This window comes from Triplophysa rosa, linkage group LG8 (assembly GCF_024868665.1).
Source record: "Triplophysa rosa linkage group LG8, Trosa_1v2, whole genome shotgun sequence".
Classification (NCBI taxonomy): domain Eukaryota; kingdom Metazoa; phylum Chordata; class Actinopteri; order Cypriniformes; family Nemacheilidae; genus Triplophysa; species Triplophysa rosa.
In genome coordinates, this window is record NC_079897.1 from 10,100,160 (window position 1) to 10,119,693 (window position 19,534).

At 39.3% G+C, this 19,534-nt stretch overlaps 1 protein-coding gene and 1 long non-coding RNA gene across 2 annotated transcripts in view; one reads left to right on the forward strand and one right to left on the reverse strand.

Moving 5' to 3' along the window:
• Positions 1–352: 352 nt before the first annotated feature.
• LOC130557772 (ADAMTS-like protein 4) overlaps positions 353–19,534 on the reverse strand; it is a 66,789-nt gene continuing 47,607 nt past the window's right edge. Inside the window, exons 5-14 of the mRNA XM_057339790.1 lie at positions 12,286–12,473; positions 10,238–10,364; positions 9,555–9,794; positions 6,386–6,515; positions 5,985–6,189; positions 5,700–5,873; positions 5,412–5,591; positions 3,894–4,073; positions 3,653–3,797; positions 353–3,216 (exon numbers count right to left, since the gene is read on the reverse strand). Of these exons, the coding sequence (XP_057195773.1) occupies positions 3,086–3,216; positions 3,653–3,797; positions 3,894–4,073; positions 5,412–5,591; positions 5,700–5,873; positions 5,985–6,189; positions 6,386–6,515; positions 9,555–9,794; positions 10,238–10,364; positions 12,286–12,473 (1,700 nt within the window). The 3' untranslated portion in view covers positions 353–3,085. The remainder of the gene's footprint in view (positions 3,217–3,652; positions 3,798–3,893; positions 4,074–5,411; positions 5,592–5,699; positions 5,874–5,984; positions 6,190–6,385; positions 6,516–9,554; positions 9,795–10,237; positions 10,365–12,285; positions 12,474–19,534) is intronic.
• On the forward strand, positions 16,992–18,338 carry LOC130558060 (uncharacterized). Its single transcript, XR_008963383.1, has 3 exons — positions 16,992–17,204; positions 17,598–17,633; positions 17,928–18,338. It is a non-coding gene; the product is annotated as an uncharacterized LOC130558060 (long non-coding RNA).

The following is a 19,534-nucleotide window of genomic DNA, read 5'->3' on the forward strand; positions in this document are numbered from 1 at the left end:
TTTTTGTGTAGCTTTGTTTAAACCAACTCGCAACACGAATGACCCTAATAAAGACAAGATTAGGAACGGGTATATTTCCACTAACATTTAAATGGCTCATTCAATACATATACACTTTTTTAGTAAAAAGTTTTGTTTGAAAACTGTTCTCTTTTCTTGGTTTTATATTTTGCTGTTTAATGTATAATAACATTGTAATTTCATGTAAATCATTTATCACATTTTGTTAATGATTTTTTTTATCAAATGTAACTGTTAGGTTTATTAAAAGAATTATATGAGAGCATCATAGTTGGGAAATGTATTTACAGTAAATAAGCCAAACCAAAGAATATCAAAACAGTGGTCTGATTTTAGGTTTGTTTATTATGAATAATAATTGTGGTAAAATTCACACATTTTTCATAACAAAGCAACAAGAAATGTTTACCATAAATTGATTTTGAACACAGTAACTGATCCATTTAAGAAAAAAAATAAATTATATGTTTTTTATTATAGATAAATAACTATGCTTTATATATAAAAGTCTTTCTAGTCTTACATAGAGTATCTGCTAATGGATTAAATGTATGTGATGCTATACAAACAGAATATATACATAAACTCTCAGGCACAACAAACATACACACACACACACACACACACACACACACACACAAACAAACACGCGCGCGCACAAACAAATACACCAACCAATATTGAGGTTTTACGGAAAAAGAAACCCAACTCTTCTGCATGATTCATCTACACATTCTGCTCATTTCAATTGCTCATTTGCATAAGAGGTTGGGGCAACCTAGTGGTTATAGCTATGGGCTGGTAACAGAAGTTCACATGTTTCATACGTAAGAACCAGAGCTTGATCCTGATGGACAATCCTAAACTGTATGTTGTTTTGGGTGGAAAATTACGCTTTATATGTAACATTATATCCTAACATGATTAACACTTAAGAACTTAATACAAAGTACCAGTAATATATTGTGACTAGAAATCTTTCAACAAAAGCAGGGCTTGTGATAACATGTTACAAAACAGGGAATGCGCAGAAAAAACAATCTCTTAAATCATGATAAAGATATTAAAACTGGTACGGCTTCTGAGTGTTCAATAATAGCCATTTCTGAATTTACATTGTGGGCAACTAATGAAAAAACCTGGAGCATACATGAAATATTAAATGACTGATACATTCAGACCAAACTGGCCTACAGTTCATTATGTAAAGGAAGAAAGAATCAGATATGAACTCTTTATGGCATATGTAAAATAACATTTTAGAATAGTCGTGGGTTATAAATTCAGACAGCTATGAGCACATGTATACTGTAGTATGTAAATATTGTAGGACTTTTATTATTTGCGTATAATACAAATTAGGGACTAAAGCCAAAGGGACCGCTTTGGGTGGGTGGGGGTGTTATTCTACTGCTGCCTTCAAATCCTCCTGGCAATTAAAACAAAATCATAACAAAGATGTGGTTCATTAGGTCAAAAAAAGATGGACGAATTGGGCAATATTATGTTTCCATTTCTCAAAAAAAAACAGGGAATTTTGGGCAACAAAATGAATAATAAAGCATGTGTAGGTACGTGAGTGAATGCAATGCAATTTGTTCAATTGTTGCCACAGAGAATCGTGGGCAAATTTGATCTCTATTCTTCATCAACAGTACATAAAATATGTACAAAATAAATACATTCACAACTAAAACTTCAGCAATAGCAATTTGCTTCCTCCATGATTCTTTAATTGCCCTTACGAAACCAAAATAAATGGCAATATACTGGAAAACATAATGCAATATACTGTATTAAATAATACATTTCCATATATTGGAACAAAGTGCTCATTTTTTAATATATGAAAAGCGACAATTCCTTATATTCATTATATTGTAATATTGAAATGTATTATTCTATATATTTTCAAATATTTATCAAAAATATTGACAGTTCATATACAGGAAAATCTTTCGTTGCACAAGATTGGCACACCCCCAACTCAGATTGGGTCGAGTTTTGTTTGTGGGATTCTTGTGTGTTCATCTCGCAAATAATCGTTCTGACATGACTTGAAGGCAGCAAATGTGTACATGTTTGTACAATCTGGTATTCTTAAAGGGATACTTCACCCAAAAATGAATATTCTGTCATCATTTACTCACCTTCGAATTGTTCCAAATCTGTATGAATTTCTTTGTTCTGATAAACACAGAGAAAGATATTTGGAATAATGCTTATAACCAAACAGATATTGCCCCCCATTGAGTCCCATAGTAGGAAAAAATAATTTATCATTTTTTGTTCCGTTGAACACAAAAGAAGACATTTTGAAGAATGTAGGACAGCAAACAGTTCTGGGGCACTTCTGACTACCATTGTATTTTTTCCTACTATGGGATTCAATGAGGGGCAATATCTGTTTGGTTATATGAATTCTTCCAAATATCTTTGTCTGTGTTAATCAGAACAAAGAAATTTATACAGATTTGGATCAACTCGAAGGTGAGTAAATGATGACAGAACTTTCATTTTTGGGTGAACTATCCCTTTAATGTTTCACCGTGGCACGTTCCTGCGTATTAAATGAAATACCCATGATTCTTATTTGAATTCTGTCGATTAACTTGTGAAACACTTCATGTGACATCTGTGTGACAAATGCATCATGGAACTTCTAGAGTTTATAATTATCTTCATATAAGTGTCCAGAACATGGAGCTGTGACATCAGTGCATTTGTTTAGTTAAAGGTGTTTGGCATCCTCACTGATAGTATAGTGTACTAAACAGTCCAAGCACTGCTAGTGAATCTTCATCACTGGGAATAAAGCTACTGTTGTGCACAGATCTCGATGAAGTCGTGCCTAATGAGCCCATGTTTTGAACTTTCATTTTAAAGGGTTCCAGATCTCAGCTCAGTTCATTCCATTTAGACTTGATTCAGCCTCTGATTGGCTGTTTTCTGGCTGTTTTCTACAAACTAATCACTGATTGGCTAAGGTTTAGGCTCTGATTGCCTGTAGTTAATCTCAGTAAGCGCTAGGTCGACATCTCTGTGACCTTTAACCTGTGTAGGGTCATTGTCTTTTGGCCCGCTGGGCACTCTGTGTACAGGAAGCGCAGCAGGCGGTCTTGTAATAAGAGTAGACGCAAAGTCGAGCCTGAACCACAGTTACACAATTATGTCGTCTGTCTTTACAGTTCTCATCTGCAAAGAAACACACAACATTTATTTATACACATTTCAAATATTCATATATTTATATTGTTCCTCTCAATCATGCAAACACACACGCACGCATGCACGCACACGCACACACACACACACACACACACACACACACACACACACACACACACACACACACACACGCTTTGGTTGACTATCCCCGTGGGGACAGTCCATAGGCGTAATGTTTTTTTATACTGTACAAACTGTATATTCTATCCCCTATCCCTAAACCTAAAGATCACAGAACACTTTTTGCATTTTTAGATTTGTAAAAAATATTGTTCTGTACAATTTATTAGCTTTTTTGCCCGTGGGGACCTCAATTTTGGTCCCCACGTGTTGGTGTGTATTCAGGTTTAGGTCCCCACCGGGATATACAAACATGAACACACACACACACACACACACACACCTTCAAAGGGACTGCAGGGTATTGTGTTGCAAGATTGTTTGTGTGCAGGTTTGGATTCAAGGTCGCAGGCTGTGCTGTGCTGTTTGTCCACCGTCAGACAGCGTACCTCGCGTGTCTGCACACCATGGCCGCAGGAACGAGAACACTGGAGGAAAGAGAGAGACAGAGAGTGATGTCAGAATGAGAGAAGATGCTGGGGGAACGTCATCCTCACGTCATGTTCAGGTAATGTCATCCTCACCGCGCTCCATTCGGTGGTGAACCACTGCGGTTTGCAGGGCTGTAGTTCGCACGGCTGAACTGGGGACGGTTTCTCCAAGTGTGAGCATTCTCTGGCGCTGGTCACTGTGAAGTCACTTCCTGTCTTTTTTACACAGATGACATCCCTGCGCTGGGTTCCGTTCCCACATGCAGCATTGCACTGTTGAACAGAGACAGTTCAGCCTGATACATCTCGATGAAACAGACCAACACTACAGGCACGTTCTATTCTATTCTATTCCTTTTTTAATCTGAAGAACCTTTTTTCACCACAAAGAACCTTTTGTAAAACAGAAAGGTTCTTCAGATGTTAAATGGAACTATTTAGACAAAAAAAGGTTCTTCTATGGCATTGTGAAGCACCTTTATTTTTAAGAGTGTATTCTATTCTATTCACTTGATTGTTTATACTATTTTACATTATTCTGCTCCATTTTTACTATATTCTATTTGTCTTATTACAGTACATTGTTTGCATCTTTAAAAATGAAAATTCTGTCATGAATTTCTCACTCTCTATTGTTGTTCCAAATCTGTATAAATGTGTTTGTTTGGTTGAACACAGAGAAAGATATTTGGACGAATGCTTGTAACCAAACAGTTCTTAGACCCCATTGACTACCATAGTAGGAAAAATGACAATGGAAGTCAAAAGTGCCCCAGAACTATTTGCTTTCCAACATTCTTTCAAATATCTTCTTTTGTGTTCAACAGAACAAAAAAATTATAAAGTCATTTTTCCTAATATTGTGGTCAATGGGTCCAAGAACTGTTTGGTTATAAGCATTCTTCCAAATATATTTCTCTGTGTTTATCATAAAAAAGAAATTGAGAAACTTGAGCGTGAGTAAATGATGTCAGAATCTCTATTTTTGGGTGAACTATCCCTTTAACTTCAAAAATTGAATTCAACTGTTGTAGTCTTTTCGACATTTTAACTGTTCTATGTTTGACATATTCTGTTCTGTTCTGCTCTGTTCTATTTACTTCATTGTTGAACAGAGACAGTCGATCCCGACACGTCTTGACGACACAGACCAACACTACAGGCACATCCTATTCATTCTATTGATTTTTATACTATTGGACATTATTCTATTGTACTCTATTCTGTTCTATTTTTACTGTATTCTTGGCTTATTACATTGTTTGCAACTTTATTCTATTCTACTTTTTGTTCTGTTTAACGGCAAATATTGAATTCAAATGCTGTAGTATTTTCTTCATTTTAACTTTTCTATTCTATTCTATTCTATTCTATTCTATTCTATTCTATTCTGCTTGACTGTGTTCTAGACTTGTATCAAACACTACACTATTCTGTTTTATTTAATTCTATTTTCTATATTTTATTATTTCAATTTCATTCTAATTTACTTTTTTATTTATGTTTATTTATTTATTTCTTTATTCATTCTATTCTATCACAGGTATGAAAAATCTAAATGGCAAAGATAAAAGAGTAGAAGAGTAAGTATGAGTCTCAATCCAGTCTCACCTGTCCCCACGGTCCGGTGTACCAAAGGTTGGTGGGTGTGCAGGGACCCCCGTTACAGGCCTTCATATCAGCCGGTTTGTCCTCCACACAATCTCCTCCTCCATCTCCTTCTCTCCTCCCTCCTCTAGACAAACACACCACATCTCTCCGCTGGACACCTGGACCGCATGATGCAGAACACTAAAAAAATAAAAGGCTTTTAAAACAAACTTGCCGGTAAAAATCTAAAGTAACATGTCAATGCATTTGACCAAAAAACGAGCATGAATCTCACTGGTCGGTACTCACAGCGTTTGTCCAATCAGTGAAGTACCAGTTTGAGACACAGGGTCCCATCTGACAGTCTTCGGTTTGTTGTGGGCGGAGCTTGTCATTGCACTCCCTCTCACTGACAGCACTTCCACGATCACTGACACAGCGAACGCTCCTGGTTCTCTTTCCTACTCCGCAATCCACTGAGCACTGAGGAATAAACAAATTCATAACATTTGATTAAACATTCATCTTCTTCAGTCAACATCTGTATGTTTTTCTGAAGGTACACTTAGAATGTCTCAGACAGAGATGTTTTACCGTGCTCCAGTTGGTGCTGATCTCCCAGTGGGAGCAGACTCGATGGTTGCAGGACTGAGTGGAGTTGAGCCTGGTGAGACTAGCACATCGCTGAGGGTGAACCATTGTAGAGCGATTCCCGAAACTCTGCCTACACTGTATGTGTCGCTGCTGCACGCCCCAGCCGCACGAGACACTGCACTCTGACCACGGCCCCATATCCCAGCTAGACACACATACACAGGTTAATATACCCTAAAAAGTGTGATGTCTACAGTATGTACGTCTATGGGTCAGAGGGTTCATTTAGAAACCAGATTTTTCAATATGGTGGCCTGATCTGCATTAAATTTGGTACATTAGTGTTTGGTTTAAGCCACTGCCTCGCAAAATGTCTGTGATATGTACACACGGTTACTCACAATGGTGGGCATGGATGGATGTTGCATGGTTCCTCCTCTGGGGCAGGTTTGGTTGCGGAGTCACACCTTCTGTCGTGGACTTCTTGATTTGTGTGTCTGTTCACACACACGATCTCTCTGTACTGGGAGCCTACAAACACATATACATAAGAAAGACAAATTACAGAAAAATGGTCACTTTAATATATCATTCATTTCTCCTAGACATCAAATGGTGATCAAATGTAAAATGTTTTCTCCTGGGTTTCAGTTTTTACTTCTGAGAAAAAAATAACCAGAAATCTCAAATGTCTCCATTAAACTTCAAGAAGAGATCTCACCAATGTCACAAACTGAGCACAGATTTACCAAGTCTGCATTCAAAAGTCAAGATTTCAACAGGAACTCAAATATTTCTCATCAAATCAAATGGGTATGCACTCGCACCCTATATGTGACCCTGGATCACAAAACCAGTCTTAAGTAGCACGGGAACATTTTTAGTAAAAGACAAAAATACATTGTGTGGGTCAAAATTATCGATTTTTCTTTTATGCCAAAAATCATTAGGATATTAAGTAAAGATCATGTTCCATGAAGATATTTAGTAAATTTCCTACCTTAAATATATAAAAAATATATTGTTTTGAGTGGATGGTCTGCCACAGTGTCCCTGATTAACAACTTCAAAGGCAATTTTCTCAATATTTTGATTTTTTTGCGCTCTCAGATTCCTGAGTTTTAAATGGTTGTATCTCAGTCAGATATTGTCCTATTCTAACAACTCATATATCAATAGAAAGTTTATTTATTCAGCTTCCAGATTATGTAAAAATCTCAATTTCGAAAAATTGACTCATAATACTGGTTTTGTTGTGCAGGGTCACATATACTGTATAAGCAATGGTGGCAATGGCCGAAATTTACTAGGGGGACTGTAGTTGGGAACAGGGACGTGCACAGAGATTTTGAGGGCATGGGCTCAAGTGGAAAAAAGGGCACTTCTCATATTTGTTTGAATTTTTTCCAAACAAAATGTTAATTAAAATAACTATTTTTTAAATCCCTCACACTCACCCAATTGTTTCATTTTCCAATAATGGTCTTCTGTAGAATTCACAAATTTTATCACAAAAACAGACAACAACATGAAATTAAGCCGCATTGTGTATGATTTCTATGCTAAAGTTTCAAGTATATACTGTATTTAGGATAAATGACTGCACAAAGGAAAATTACATATTTTCACTAATAATTTGTTGTCCCAATAACACCAAAATAAGTAAAACAATGACCTTCACATTAAACTGAAAAAGGCAGTTGGTGCTTATTTGTTATTTTACAGGGAAAAAACCTGCAAAAATAATTAAAACACAGTTAACACACTGCAAAAAATGATTGACAAAATACAAAAATACAGCTGCTTAACTAATTATTATTATTAATATTATTACCTATAATTACACTTACTGTACCACGCACGCACGCGCGCGCACACACACACACACACACACACACACCCACACAGCACACACGCACACACACACGCACGCACACGCACGCACACGCACGCACACACACACACACACACACACACACTAATGGTGACAAGAACTTTGTTTCACATTTGAGGGAGGGCAGTTTAGATCTATCAGCGCATACACAACATATAAAATGGATAGTTATTAGATGAGGAGTCTGACATCAAACTTATCAAGTTATTGTTTAAGGCAGGACATTTTGAGATGTTGGTCTATTTTGCTTTCATGTCTTCTTTTGCTCTAATGGAAAGGACATTTCCAAAATACACATAAAGTTGTTTGTTTTAAGCCTTCTATACCCTCCTCTGTTTCCTTCTGTAGATTTCTTCTAAATTATCCAAAACAAGCTGCATATATATCTGCATATGTAAACATAACATTTTAAGGGAAAAGACTCTTGATGTAAGTCATATTAACTAATAACTGGTGGTATGCTTTAGTTATTTTGTTTATCCTGTTCATCTGAATTGCCTGACAAATGTACGCAAGTTAGCACATTTTAATTACTTAATGCCTGGTTTACATATCAATGAGGCGATTCTGATGACGTTATTCATTTGACTGTATTCAGCTGTCGTTTCTCCATCAAGTTAGCATGTATGCCAATGATATACTGCCTCAGCCTTAGCGAAACTTTAGCTATTAGCTTACTCATTAGCTCATAAGTGATGGATGTTAGCAAAACAATATTTGCACTTTGTCTTTTGGATAATTAGGTGTGAATTCGAAAGCACATGTAGCTGTTCATCACCACTCACCTCCACACCAAGACAAACGGTACTGGAAAGGAGGGAGGGCTTCATTTCTGCGGCTCGCTGCCTGATGTGCCAAACGTGATACGCGCGCTATGTGCGGCTGCGCGCCTGCATCGGAACTCTCAACATTTCCCAACCTGACCAGACATTTTCTAATGGTTTGCCAGGGAAAGCCGTGCGCAAATAGAAACACATACGCACATACATATATCCATTAATAAAAAAATCCCAGAAAAAGGGCACTTTCTCTCGAGGAAGAAAAAGGGCCTGGGCTCCCAAAGCACCCCCCTCTGCACGTGCCTGGTTGGGAACGTATATTTATATTTTACGTTATTTTTAAGCACAGATCCATAAAATGCCACTAAATTTATGTCTGAAATGTGCATAGTGTTTGGAGGCCATTTTAAAAGCTGAAAATCATTTTAAGGTGGAACTCCATCCCCCCATAAAATTCACTCCCTGGACTCTGACCCCATGTTTTCCCATTTCCAGCCGTATCTACAAGAGCCTAAATTACATCAGTTGCAAACCATTTGAAACAGTTGAAATATACCACAAGGGGGCAGCAGAGATCAAATTCACGCTCAGTAAATCAGGTTAATCAAAAACAGAGACAAGCTGTTGGCAACGCACGGTAACTCATTCAAATACACACAGAGAAACTCCAGAACAGTTTGGCACATGTGCGCTGTACCATTTCTCTCCCCTCAGTGGGCACTGGGTTCATGTTTTCTGACTGTATCCAGCACCCGTATTAGAAATAAACACAACAATAATCCTCTCCATTCATAATTACAGGGAAAAAACACACTTTTAAAATCATAAAAAGTAAAAATCTTTTGTGTTAACCCGTCCTGAGAAAAACACTCCTACAGAGCTACATTGAACTCTGACCTTTGCCGCAGGTGGCTGAACATTCTGACAGAGCACCTCTGCGCCACACGAACGGAGGCTGATTGTCCAATGGGAGGTCTGTGCGGGGAGGGATCCGGGCGTTACGATTGGATCCTGCCCCTGGTGGGCGGGGCCTCTCTGCCGGCCATCGATCAGATGTGGAGGAAGATGATGAGGAAGAGAAAGAAAACTGCGGTGAAGCGGAAACAGGAGGAAAAGCAGCAGGGTTCTCAACAGCACCTGAAAAACACAGAGAGCGAATTATAATAAACATGTTCCCAAAGATAGTGAGCACCCTTCCTAGAAAACTTTGTATGTTTCGTGGATTAAGTAAATTCCAAACAGGCACATTTTTTCGGCAGGGTTGAACAGAGTCCTGCTCTATGCCTCATCTCATACACACCCTCTTAACTGTGACCCCAATCTCACAAAAATTCTTCATCCTCTCTATCCGCACACATACAAACGATCACGAGCCCATTTTCCTCCAATGACCTTAAAAGGTTGCAACGACGGACAGTAAGAGCCGACAGAGAAATGAAACAAGACTGCTCAAGTGAAATACGTCTGAGCCACACGGACACGCACATAAACACAATAGATTTAGGATGAGAGGGGAGAAAACGGTGCGAGGAGAGACAAACAGAAACGGAGATACGAGAGAGACATATAAAAAAACTCACTGATTTCTCTGAGTGCCGCTCGTCCTCTCTCCCTCTCTCTCTGTTCTTCTCTCTCTCCGTCTCTCTGTTTCTCCACTGGGATGTAATATTCATAGTCTATGCCTGGATTCTGCCTGTGGAAAATAATCTACAGCGAAGAAGAGAGAGAGAGAGAGAGAGAGAGAGAGAGAGAGAGAGAGAGAGAAACAGGTTAATAAACTCGGCCATGTTTCACTTCATGACAGCATTCCATACAGTATCAGCCATATTTCACAGATGTGAAGGAAAGACGCATGAAACACATCTACACACTCACAAACCGAACAGCGGTTTAGATACTCGTTCTCTTATTATCCAAATGAACTAAAGTTAATCTAGAATCCACTTCAAATGTCGTAATTTTGTTTTCCACAACCATTTTCAACCCTCTCTGTAAGTATTTAACAGGCTTCTGTACGTTTACAGGAATGTTTGAGCTTCAAAACAAGATAAATTCTGTATCATCTGTCATATGCTGCCGATAAACACCGAAGATAATTTAGACCAATTCCTTAGTTGGTAGTCTATGAAGCAAGAGATTTCAGAGCAGAAAAAAAGCAGAAGTGTGATTCTTGTTTTTGTTAAAGCACTTAACAAATGGAATACACAGCGTGTTTTTTTTTAGCTGTAAAGATGTCTTAATCGTTGTTGCGGTGGAGGGACAAGCGTTGCATTACCGACATTAACTGAATTCCTGGTGCTAGAAAATCTTTGGAGGTGACAGACATGTCACAGATGCTGCAGCGCTTAAAGGGATAGCATATATTTTTTCAGACATAAATATTTTAGGGTTGACTTAACATCCGATGCTTCCAGCGAGATTAGCGCAAACCCACAGTAGCTTATGTTTAAAAAAACAAACTTCAAAGTATCCTCACAGCTTGAAATGATAAAAAACAGCCTCTTCTTCGTGTGATTGACTGGAACACATTGAGGTCAGAAGTGGGACATTTCAAATTGGATGTTCCCATCTCCGACTTAAAATGCAGCATTAAAGTGAAAGTTTACCCCAAAATAAAAATTCTGTCATCATTTACTCACCCTATTGTCTTTTCAAACCTGTTCGACTTTCTTTCTTCTGCAGAACACAAAAAAGATATTTTGAAGAATATTGGTGACTGAACAACGGCGGTACCCATTCACTTGTATTGTACGGACACAAAACCAAGTCAATGGGTTTGGTTGTTGAGTCTTCAAAACATCTTCTTTTGCGTTCTTCCAAAGAAAGGAAGTCATACAGGTTTAAACGGACAAGAGGGCGAGCTGTTGACAGAATTTTCATTTTTGGGGTGAAATATCACTTTAATGCCGCATTTTAAGTCGGAGATGGGAACATCCAAGTTGAAATGTCCCACTTCTGACCTCAATGTGTTCCAGTCAATCACACGAAGAAGAGGCTGTTTTTTATCATTTCAAGCTGTGAGGATACTTTGAAGTTTGTTTTTTTAAACATAAAATACTGTGGGTTTGCGCTAATCTCGCTGGAAACATCGGATGTGAAGTCAAACCTAAAATATATATGTCTGAAAAAATATATGCTGTTCCAGACAGAAATTTCCGGGTAGGAGTGGAAAAATTTGAATTACGAATTCTGCTCATCCTTGTGACGTCAATGTCAGTGTTTGAAAAATGTGTTTGTTTGTAAAATTGTTGTGTATCTTAACTAGAACATTGCGTTAAAAACAACGTAAACATCATGGGATGCCTTTAACATATTGCTTTGGATAAAACCGTCTGCTAAATAACTGTAAATAAAAGGAAACTTTCTTGATATAGACCCTTTTGGGAGAATTATGGAATTCCTAACAATAGTTCTGAAGGATTATGCTCACATAATCTCATCAATTAAATCAATACAAGCATATAAACACCCGGTGACCTCATTTCTTCCATCCATTAATCCAGCAAACCTCATCCTTCTCTCTAGAGTTTGTTTTCCATCACAGAAGTGAGCCAAACCAGTCTACCTTTTTCCACATTACCCTAACACATTATATGAACGTGTATGTGTGTGCGGGATGGGTGCTTACGTATAACTGCAGTTGGGCTGTCGTGGGTCCAGGTGCGGTGAGAGATTCTCCTTTCCCTTCCCCCTGCTCCTGAGGAACGGCTTTCGGGCGGTTGTACAGGAAGGTGGTCCCCCCGGCCTGATACTCGCCCGGCGGATCGACCGCCCACCGTCCATTCACAACAGACTGACCCGTTCCACTGCGCAGGGCTGCACAGACACATATGTCCAAATTCATTTAATGGAGACGTTCAATAGAAGCATATAGTGACCTGGGACTAACAAACTCCAAAAATACAAAGAAGCTCCCATACAAGAACAAAAGAAATGCTCCACGACTTCTATTGCAGAAGCAAAAGCTTTTTGCATTGATTGTTCCTGGTCACGTTAATGATTTATGGAATGGAATGAGCAATTTAAACAGTCTGCTAACAACTCCAACCTTTCTTTTCAGTAGCAATATTTCTTCAAGGTCTCAGATTTAGAAGTGATAATTAGATTTCGTCTCGTAAGCTGTTACACATTTAAAGCTGTCGATAATTAAAGACGTGAATTTCGCCCATGAGGCTCTGAAGATGTTGATGTTTTATGAGTTTCCTACCATAATCACACATCACAGGCAATTAGGAATTTATAGAGCTCTTTCAGGATGAGTTGAGTGCACACGTATCAACAAGAATAAAAAGGCAAGGACATCAGTAAAACATCTCAGTATGAGCTCATTATTGTCTTTATAAATGTAAGTCATGGCGTTTATTTTAATGTTTTTAAAATGTTAAATAAAAAATGTCTTACACGCACTGTGTGAAAAGGGTTTCTCAAACAGTTTAACTTTTCACAATAAGTTTGTATATAATATGACCAATGTTGGGCAAGTTACTCAGAAAAAAAAATTAATTACTAGTTACTTATTATACATTCAATAGTGTAATTAGATTACTGTACAAATTACTCTACCCAAAAAGTATTTAATTACTTATTACAAATTTCTTTCTATATCCTTGTAACGAGGAAGGCGGGACGAGAGCCGTGAGGCAACGATGCGGGCCGGTGGCGTGAGTGATAGTGGGAATCAGCTGTGCGCACACCGGACATGTGTTAAGTTTTATTTATGTTTGTGTGGCCGGCAGTCTACCGTGAGGTGGCTGTCGGCCCTTTTACTTCTGTGTTATTGTTTGTTTATTTTGATTAAAGTTGTTAAATGTTCGCCGGTTCCCGCCTCCTTCCTTCCCTACTTTGAACTATATTACAATCCTATATCAACTTTGATTAGTTAAGTGATTCAAGGATAGATATCAGAGCATGTGAGCGGAGCAGGGAGCGGAGCGCGCGAAATATAGTCGGAGCGCGGAGTGGGTTTTTATCCAAAGGCCGGAGCGATCGCTCTGTCTCGTTCCGGTTCCGCTCCGATACCGCTCACACCATGAGTCTAGGGCATGCACAAATCCACCCAGAATTCACCTCTGCCTTCAACAATTAACAAAACTGTCAGCCTACACTTCAAAAATCGTTCGTTGTGAAGGAGAGATGTCTGGTGTAAACACAAGCATAGCAGTGGCGATCCGTGACTCCTCTTCAGGGGAAGCAGTAATGCGAAGCTCGGGAAAACATGACCGTCATGTGTGTGTCGCGTCATGTCAAAATACATGCCTGCTGCAGACGCGTTGAAAGGGTTTTTAATAAAAGAGACGCTCGCGTTTGCTAGATACTTGCTTAGTCTCATGTGTAATCAGAGTTAAGTGTTAATGCAGTGTCTTCTGAACGCGAGCGTCTCTTTTATCATAAACCCTTTCGACGCATCTGCAGCAGGCACGTATTTTGACATAATGCGTGATGCACATAGGTTCACGTGAAGCGCTGAACACGTATTTTGAATTCCAGCTTCCCCTGAAGAGGATCGAGGCACCGATCGCAGCTGAAGCATAGACTAGAATGACCGCGATCAGTTCCGGTAGCCGCGTCGGAGCCGTAACGTGCCGCAGATGCGTGCAGTGTAAACGAGGGGTAAGGCTTCGGTTGAAAACGGCAGGTGTTAGGCATGCAGAGGAATTTTTAATTTGAGCGATCGTGGAGCAATTTCACCGGAGCGGGATGAAATTGTAGCTGAGCGGGGAGCGGAATTGAGCGGAGCAGTCTGGTGCGACTTTGAGCGGTGGAGCGGGGGGGCGCGAACCCCACGTGAGCGGGGAGCGGAAATTCTCACCGCTCAGCTCCGCTCACATGCTCTGATAGACATGAAACGGCTCTTTTAATTCATTCAAATAAATAATATAAAACTACATAAAGTATTATTATTAACTGACCGACATATTACAAATGTGAGAATTATACATTAAAGCACAGATTTTAAATTTAGACTTTAAAATTTTGATGGCAATTCCACTATTGCACACACATAGTATATTACACAAAGTATTTAGTTTAATTACTGTACATCAGAAGTAACTGTAATTAAATTACAGAAAACATTAGAGTAATCCCTTACTTTACTTTTCAAGGGAAAAGTAATTCAATTACAGTAACTAATGACTTAGTAACTAGTTACACCCAACACGGAATATGACCCAGATTTTCCCTCATTTGGGCATGATCAGCAATGCTCTATATTCCGAACCATGTATTTACATTACCAAAGTTTTGAATATAAAACGCTAGAAATGTGGAATACAAGATTTTGATACTAGCAGTGTATTTGTGCGTATGTAGGGACAGTCTTTGATATCTTGGTTACACTTTATTTTGATAGTCCACTTTAAACATTATACTGACTAGACCGTTTCATCGGACGCGCACGACCCCCGTTACTTCCGGTTTGTGTTTGGCTAGTGTCTAATAATATAACTATCTTTATTTAATTTAATTTAGGTTAATATAATTTTGTATTACTATATTACTGTATAATAATTGTATTAAATAAACAATTTGTTGAATGGGTCCTGTAGTTTGGTCGCATTTAAACAAACCGTATGGTACATTGACATCTAGTGGTTGAGCTTGGTATCGGAGTCTAAATTGAAAATATTGGAGAGACAAGTTTAGCCAAGAAACGGTTCTTCTCGGTTTCTTTTGCTTGTTATCAGAAATAATCTACATGCACTCTATTGTTTGTGAATGTGTACCGGAAGTTAACTGCAGCCCACAAACACGCACATGCGCAGTAATGTTTGTTTATGTTGTCACTTTGTATCCATCTTTAAGATACTTTGCACCTTACCCTCAATGATTTGCATCTACATGTCAAGAGTTATGTTTTTTGAGGGATTATCACAAAGTGTTACTACTATTAGAAAGACAGTCTACTAATACTTTACAGACTGGTAGTTGACAAGAAGTTGCAAAGTTACTTATAATTTGTAAATATCTAAGTGGACCATCAAAATAAAGTGTCTTGGCACCAGTTTGCAGTTTGGGACAAAGTCTGCAGTTGACAGTCAGATATTTCGACATAAATTAACACGCACACACGCACACGCACACACACACACAGATATTTTTATGAAATATGGTCAAGACCGAAGTACAGTGTCTGACATTAATTATCTCAACCTACATGTTATTGTCATATTAACTATTATGTCACTTGCGTACATTTTTCAAAAAATGGAAAGAAAGTTTATCCCCAAATCAAACTTTGACAACTTTGAAAAAGAATGACGTCTGAGCAATAAAACTGGGGCAGAGAGAATAACACGGAAGCACCAAAAAGGCAGTGAAAAATAAGGTTAGGGAAACAACAGTACTGTCAGTGTAACTCTGTGTTTGGTCTACTACAGCTTTCTGCCTCCAAGGCACAATCACACACAAGAACACACACACAGAAATAGACCTGGGCGTACAGAGATACAAACACAGACATGTCCACGACTCTGACTCAGGGTCGAATTCACTTATGAAAACATGCCCCACATTACTTAATACTGCACATTAAACTCAGTGAGGTCCTCCAACCTCACGCACATATGACCCTTATCCGTTAGTATGTGCATTCCTGAGTCATGTTCGAACTGATATTTAGGAGAGGACAATGACACAAGACACTTCATGAAGACAGATCTGCTGAGAGAGAGTTGTGAATGAAGGCGTTCATGCTTTCAGATCCTGTAAGGGTGACTCCACAGCAGCTGTGATGAATTTGAAACATGATTTTCATGTCTTTCTGATGATTGCTGTTGTTCATAAGCTGAATATTTGGCAGGAGGTCGCAGCTCAGTTTTGGTCTCCCTGAGCTTGGTATTCCCCCTGAAACAATGATGAATTCATGCTAGTCTCACACCAGCGGCCAGGAACATACCTAGATCTGTGATGTAAGCCAGTGGGTATAAGTTTGCTCACACACACACACACACACACACACACACACACACACACACACACACACACACACACACACGCACACACACACACACACACGCACACACGCACAGGCTTTGGTTGACTATCCCCGTGGGGACAGTCCATAGGCGTTATGTTTTTATACTGTACAAACTGTATATTCTATCCCCTAACCCTATCCCTAAACCTAAAGATCATAGAACACTTTTTGCATTTGTAGATTTGTAAAAAATATTGTTCTGTACAATTTATTAGCTTTTTTGCCCCTGCACAGTATAAATAAAAGGTGCCTCAAATATCCTGTTGTGTACTCAAAGAACCTTAAACTGTATTTTAAGTGCTCCAAAGCTCTTTTTCTTCAAAGCTAACTTTTTCCAGCTCTGCGCAGACCGATCACCTTATGACAAAACGCATACGGACTTAGAATAACATCTCTAAAGCATACAGAGGACCGTTCACAAATAGCTCTCACTGTGCTTTGATGTCGCCGAACCGTCTGCGATCAAACATCAGTGGCACGAGTGTTCACCCCCGGTGTTGTTCCGCTCGCGCGACAGGCGGGAATTCAAAATAACGGATCGCAACAACCTCTCGACTGTCCCATTGGATGTAAGTAAAGTCAAAATATATAAATAACTTAAATATACGAACTATATACTATTTATATAAATGTATACTCTGACACGTCTAATTGTATGGCCGTTTTTGGCTATTTAAACCATTTATTTACACAGTGTAGGCAGCGCATGTTTTAGCCGAGATGCTAACGAATATAAGTTAAGATGAAGCTTGTGGGGCTAACGTTAAATGGGTAACGTTAGTGTTAAATGACAAACAATGACTTTTAGCCACTTTTAGCTATTATGTTCACTTTTAGTGAATGTATAGCTCTTTTTTAACTTATTGATGTTTGTGTTGAATGGTTTTCCCACCCATGTTACATAAATTGTCTGTAATTAAATATTTTTATCATTCAGTTCTGTTTTTATCCTTTTAACTCAGAATTTTCAGTATTTTCCAGTTGAGCAGCAAAAAAATGTAAGTATTATATTTATTGTGATATTTTCATTATTATGTTATTTGTTATATTTGCACATGTAAAAATACTCATTGACAATGGAAAATCTGAATAAAGTGGATTATTACAGTTGTTGCTATAAATAGCCTATTGTACTCCTTAACCATAGACCAAAACAGTGACTTCCAGGCATTGTAATATTTTGTTTATTGTTACATTTGTAAACCAATTTGTGATGTGCTAAATTATTAAATTTAATGTTTTATGAGACGTTATCTAAATCCCTCTTTTTGGTCTCCATGTCTTATTCGCAGGGGCAACCAAGGCCAACAGACCCAGCCCACCCTGATGCTCATCCTTGCACTGCCTGGGACACCTAAGGCCAACAGGCGCAGCTCCTGTTCTCTTTTTGCCATAAATACATATCTACTTTAGCAATACAAAATTGTGAAATGCACTATAGAAATTATTTTGACTTTGGATCCTCACACCACCTGGTAATAGCAGGAAACCCATTTGGAGAGAACAGCATTGTTTTCTCTAGCTCGCAAGGATTTGCTTTTTGGCAAATTACAACTTTACCATGGGTGTAGGCCTTGCTATGAGAGACTACTTTTTTGCTGGACTTTTTTACAATTGTACATTTGTACAAAGTACCTGAAATATTTCTGTATGTACAGTATATTTAAAATTAAGGCAAATTATTTGGTTAGTTTTGTTAAGATAAAGACTTCATTTATAACAATATCACCAACACAATATTAATTATACATGTGATTTCATGAATTTAGAATGGTAATGTTCAATATTGACCATTCTGTAAATATTTATTCAATGTAAATTGTTGTTGTTTATCAATAAACTGTTGTATTTGATTTAGTATTTCTGCTTATTAAAATATTGTGAATAGCAAATATAAACTGTGAAATGGTGCCTTGAAGCACCCAAGATGGTTCCAGACCATTTTAATAAAAGGGATCCCCAAGAAGCCTTGGAGGGTTCCTCAGAGAACCGCCCTTCATTAAGCGGTGCCTTGAGTTTCCCCTGAGGGTTCCGCCGGCGTGGCAATGTGAAGAACCCCAAATGGTTCAAAAAACCTTTAATTTTTACAGTGTGGGGACCTCAATTTTGGTCCCCACGGTGACACGAGTCCCCATGTGTTGGTGTGTGTAGCGAGGAAGGCGGGGCGAGAGCCGTGGGGCGAGTAAGGCGGGGCCGGCTGCGTAAGTGGCAACGAGTGTCAGCTGTGCGACCGCCGGTCCCCGCATGCCTCACGGGGGAGCTCGGGAGCATAAGAGGACGAGCGACCGTACCATCGAGAGAGAGGACCCGGGCCCGGAAACTGTTAAGTTTGTTTATGTTTGTGTGGCCGGCAGTCGACCGTGAGGTGGCTGCCGGTCTTTTATTCTTGGATTATTGTTGGTTTATTTTGATTAAAGTTTTGTGAATGATCGCCGGTTCCCGCCTCCTTCCTTCCCTTTTCCTTGGTGGACAGTAGCAGGCTCCGGCCCACGGCAAACGGACCGAACTCCTCCGCTCCCTCTTCTACGGCCGCCACCCCACCTCGGCCCAGGAGCCCGGCAGCGAGGTCTTCGTCCCCCGTCGAGCTTTCTCTCTCTGGCACCACCGCTTCGGGCAGCCGCTGGCGGACCTCCTTCGTCCGTGCTGCCCGAACTCCCCAGCACCGCGAGGCGGCGAGGGCTCCTCGACAGCATGTCTCTCCTTCCTCCCGGGTTTCGGCACCAATGTAACACGATTCAATAGAAGGGAAGGAAGGAGGCGGGAACCGGCGATCATTCACAAAACAAACTTAACAGTTTCCGGGCCCGGGTCCTCTCTCTCGATGGTCCGGTCGCTCGTCCTCTTATGCTCCTGAGCTCCCCTGTGAGGCATGCGGGGACCGGCGGTCGCACAGCTGACA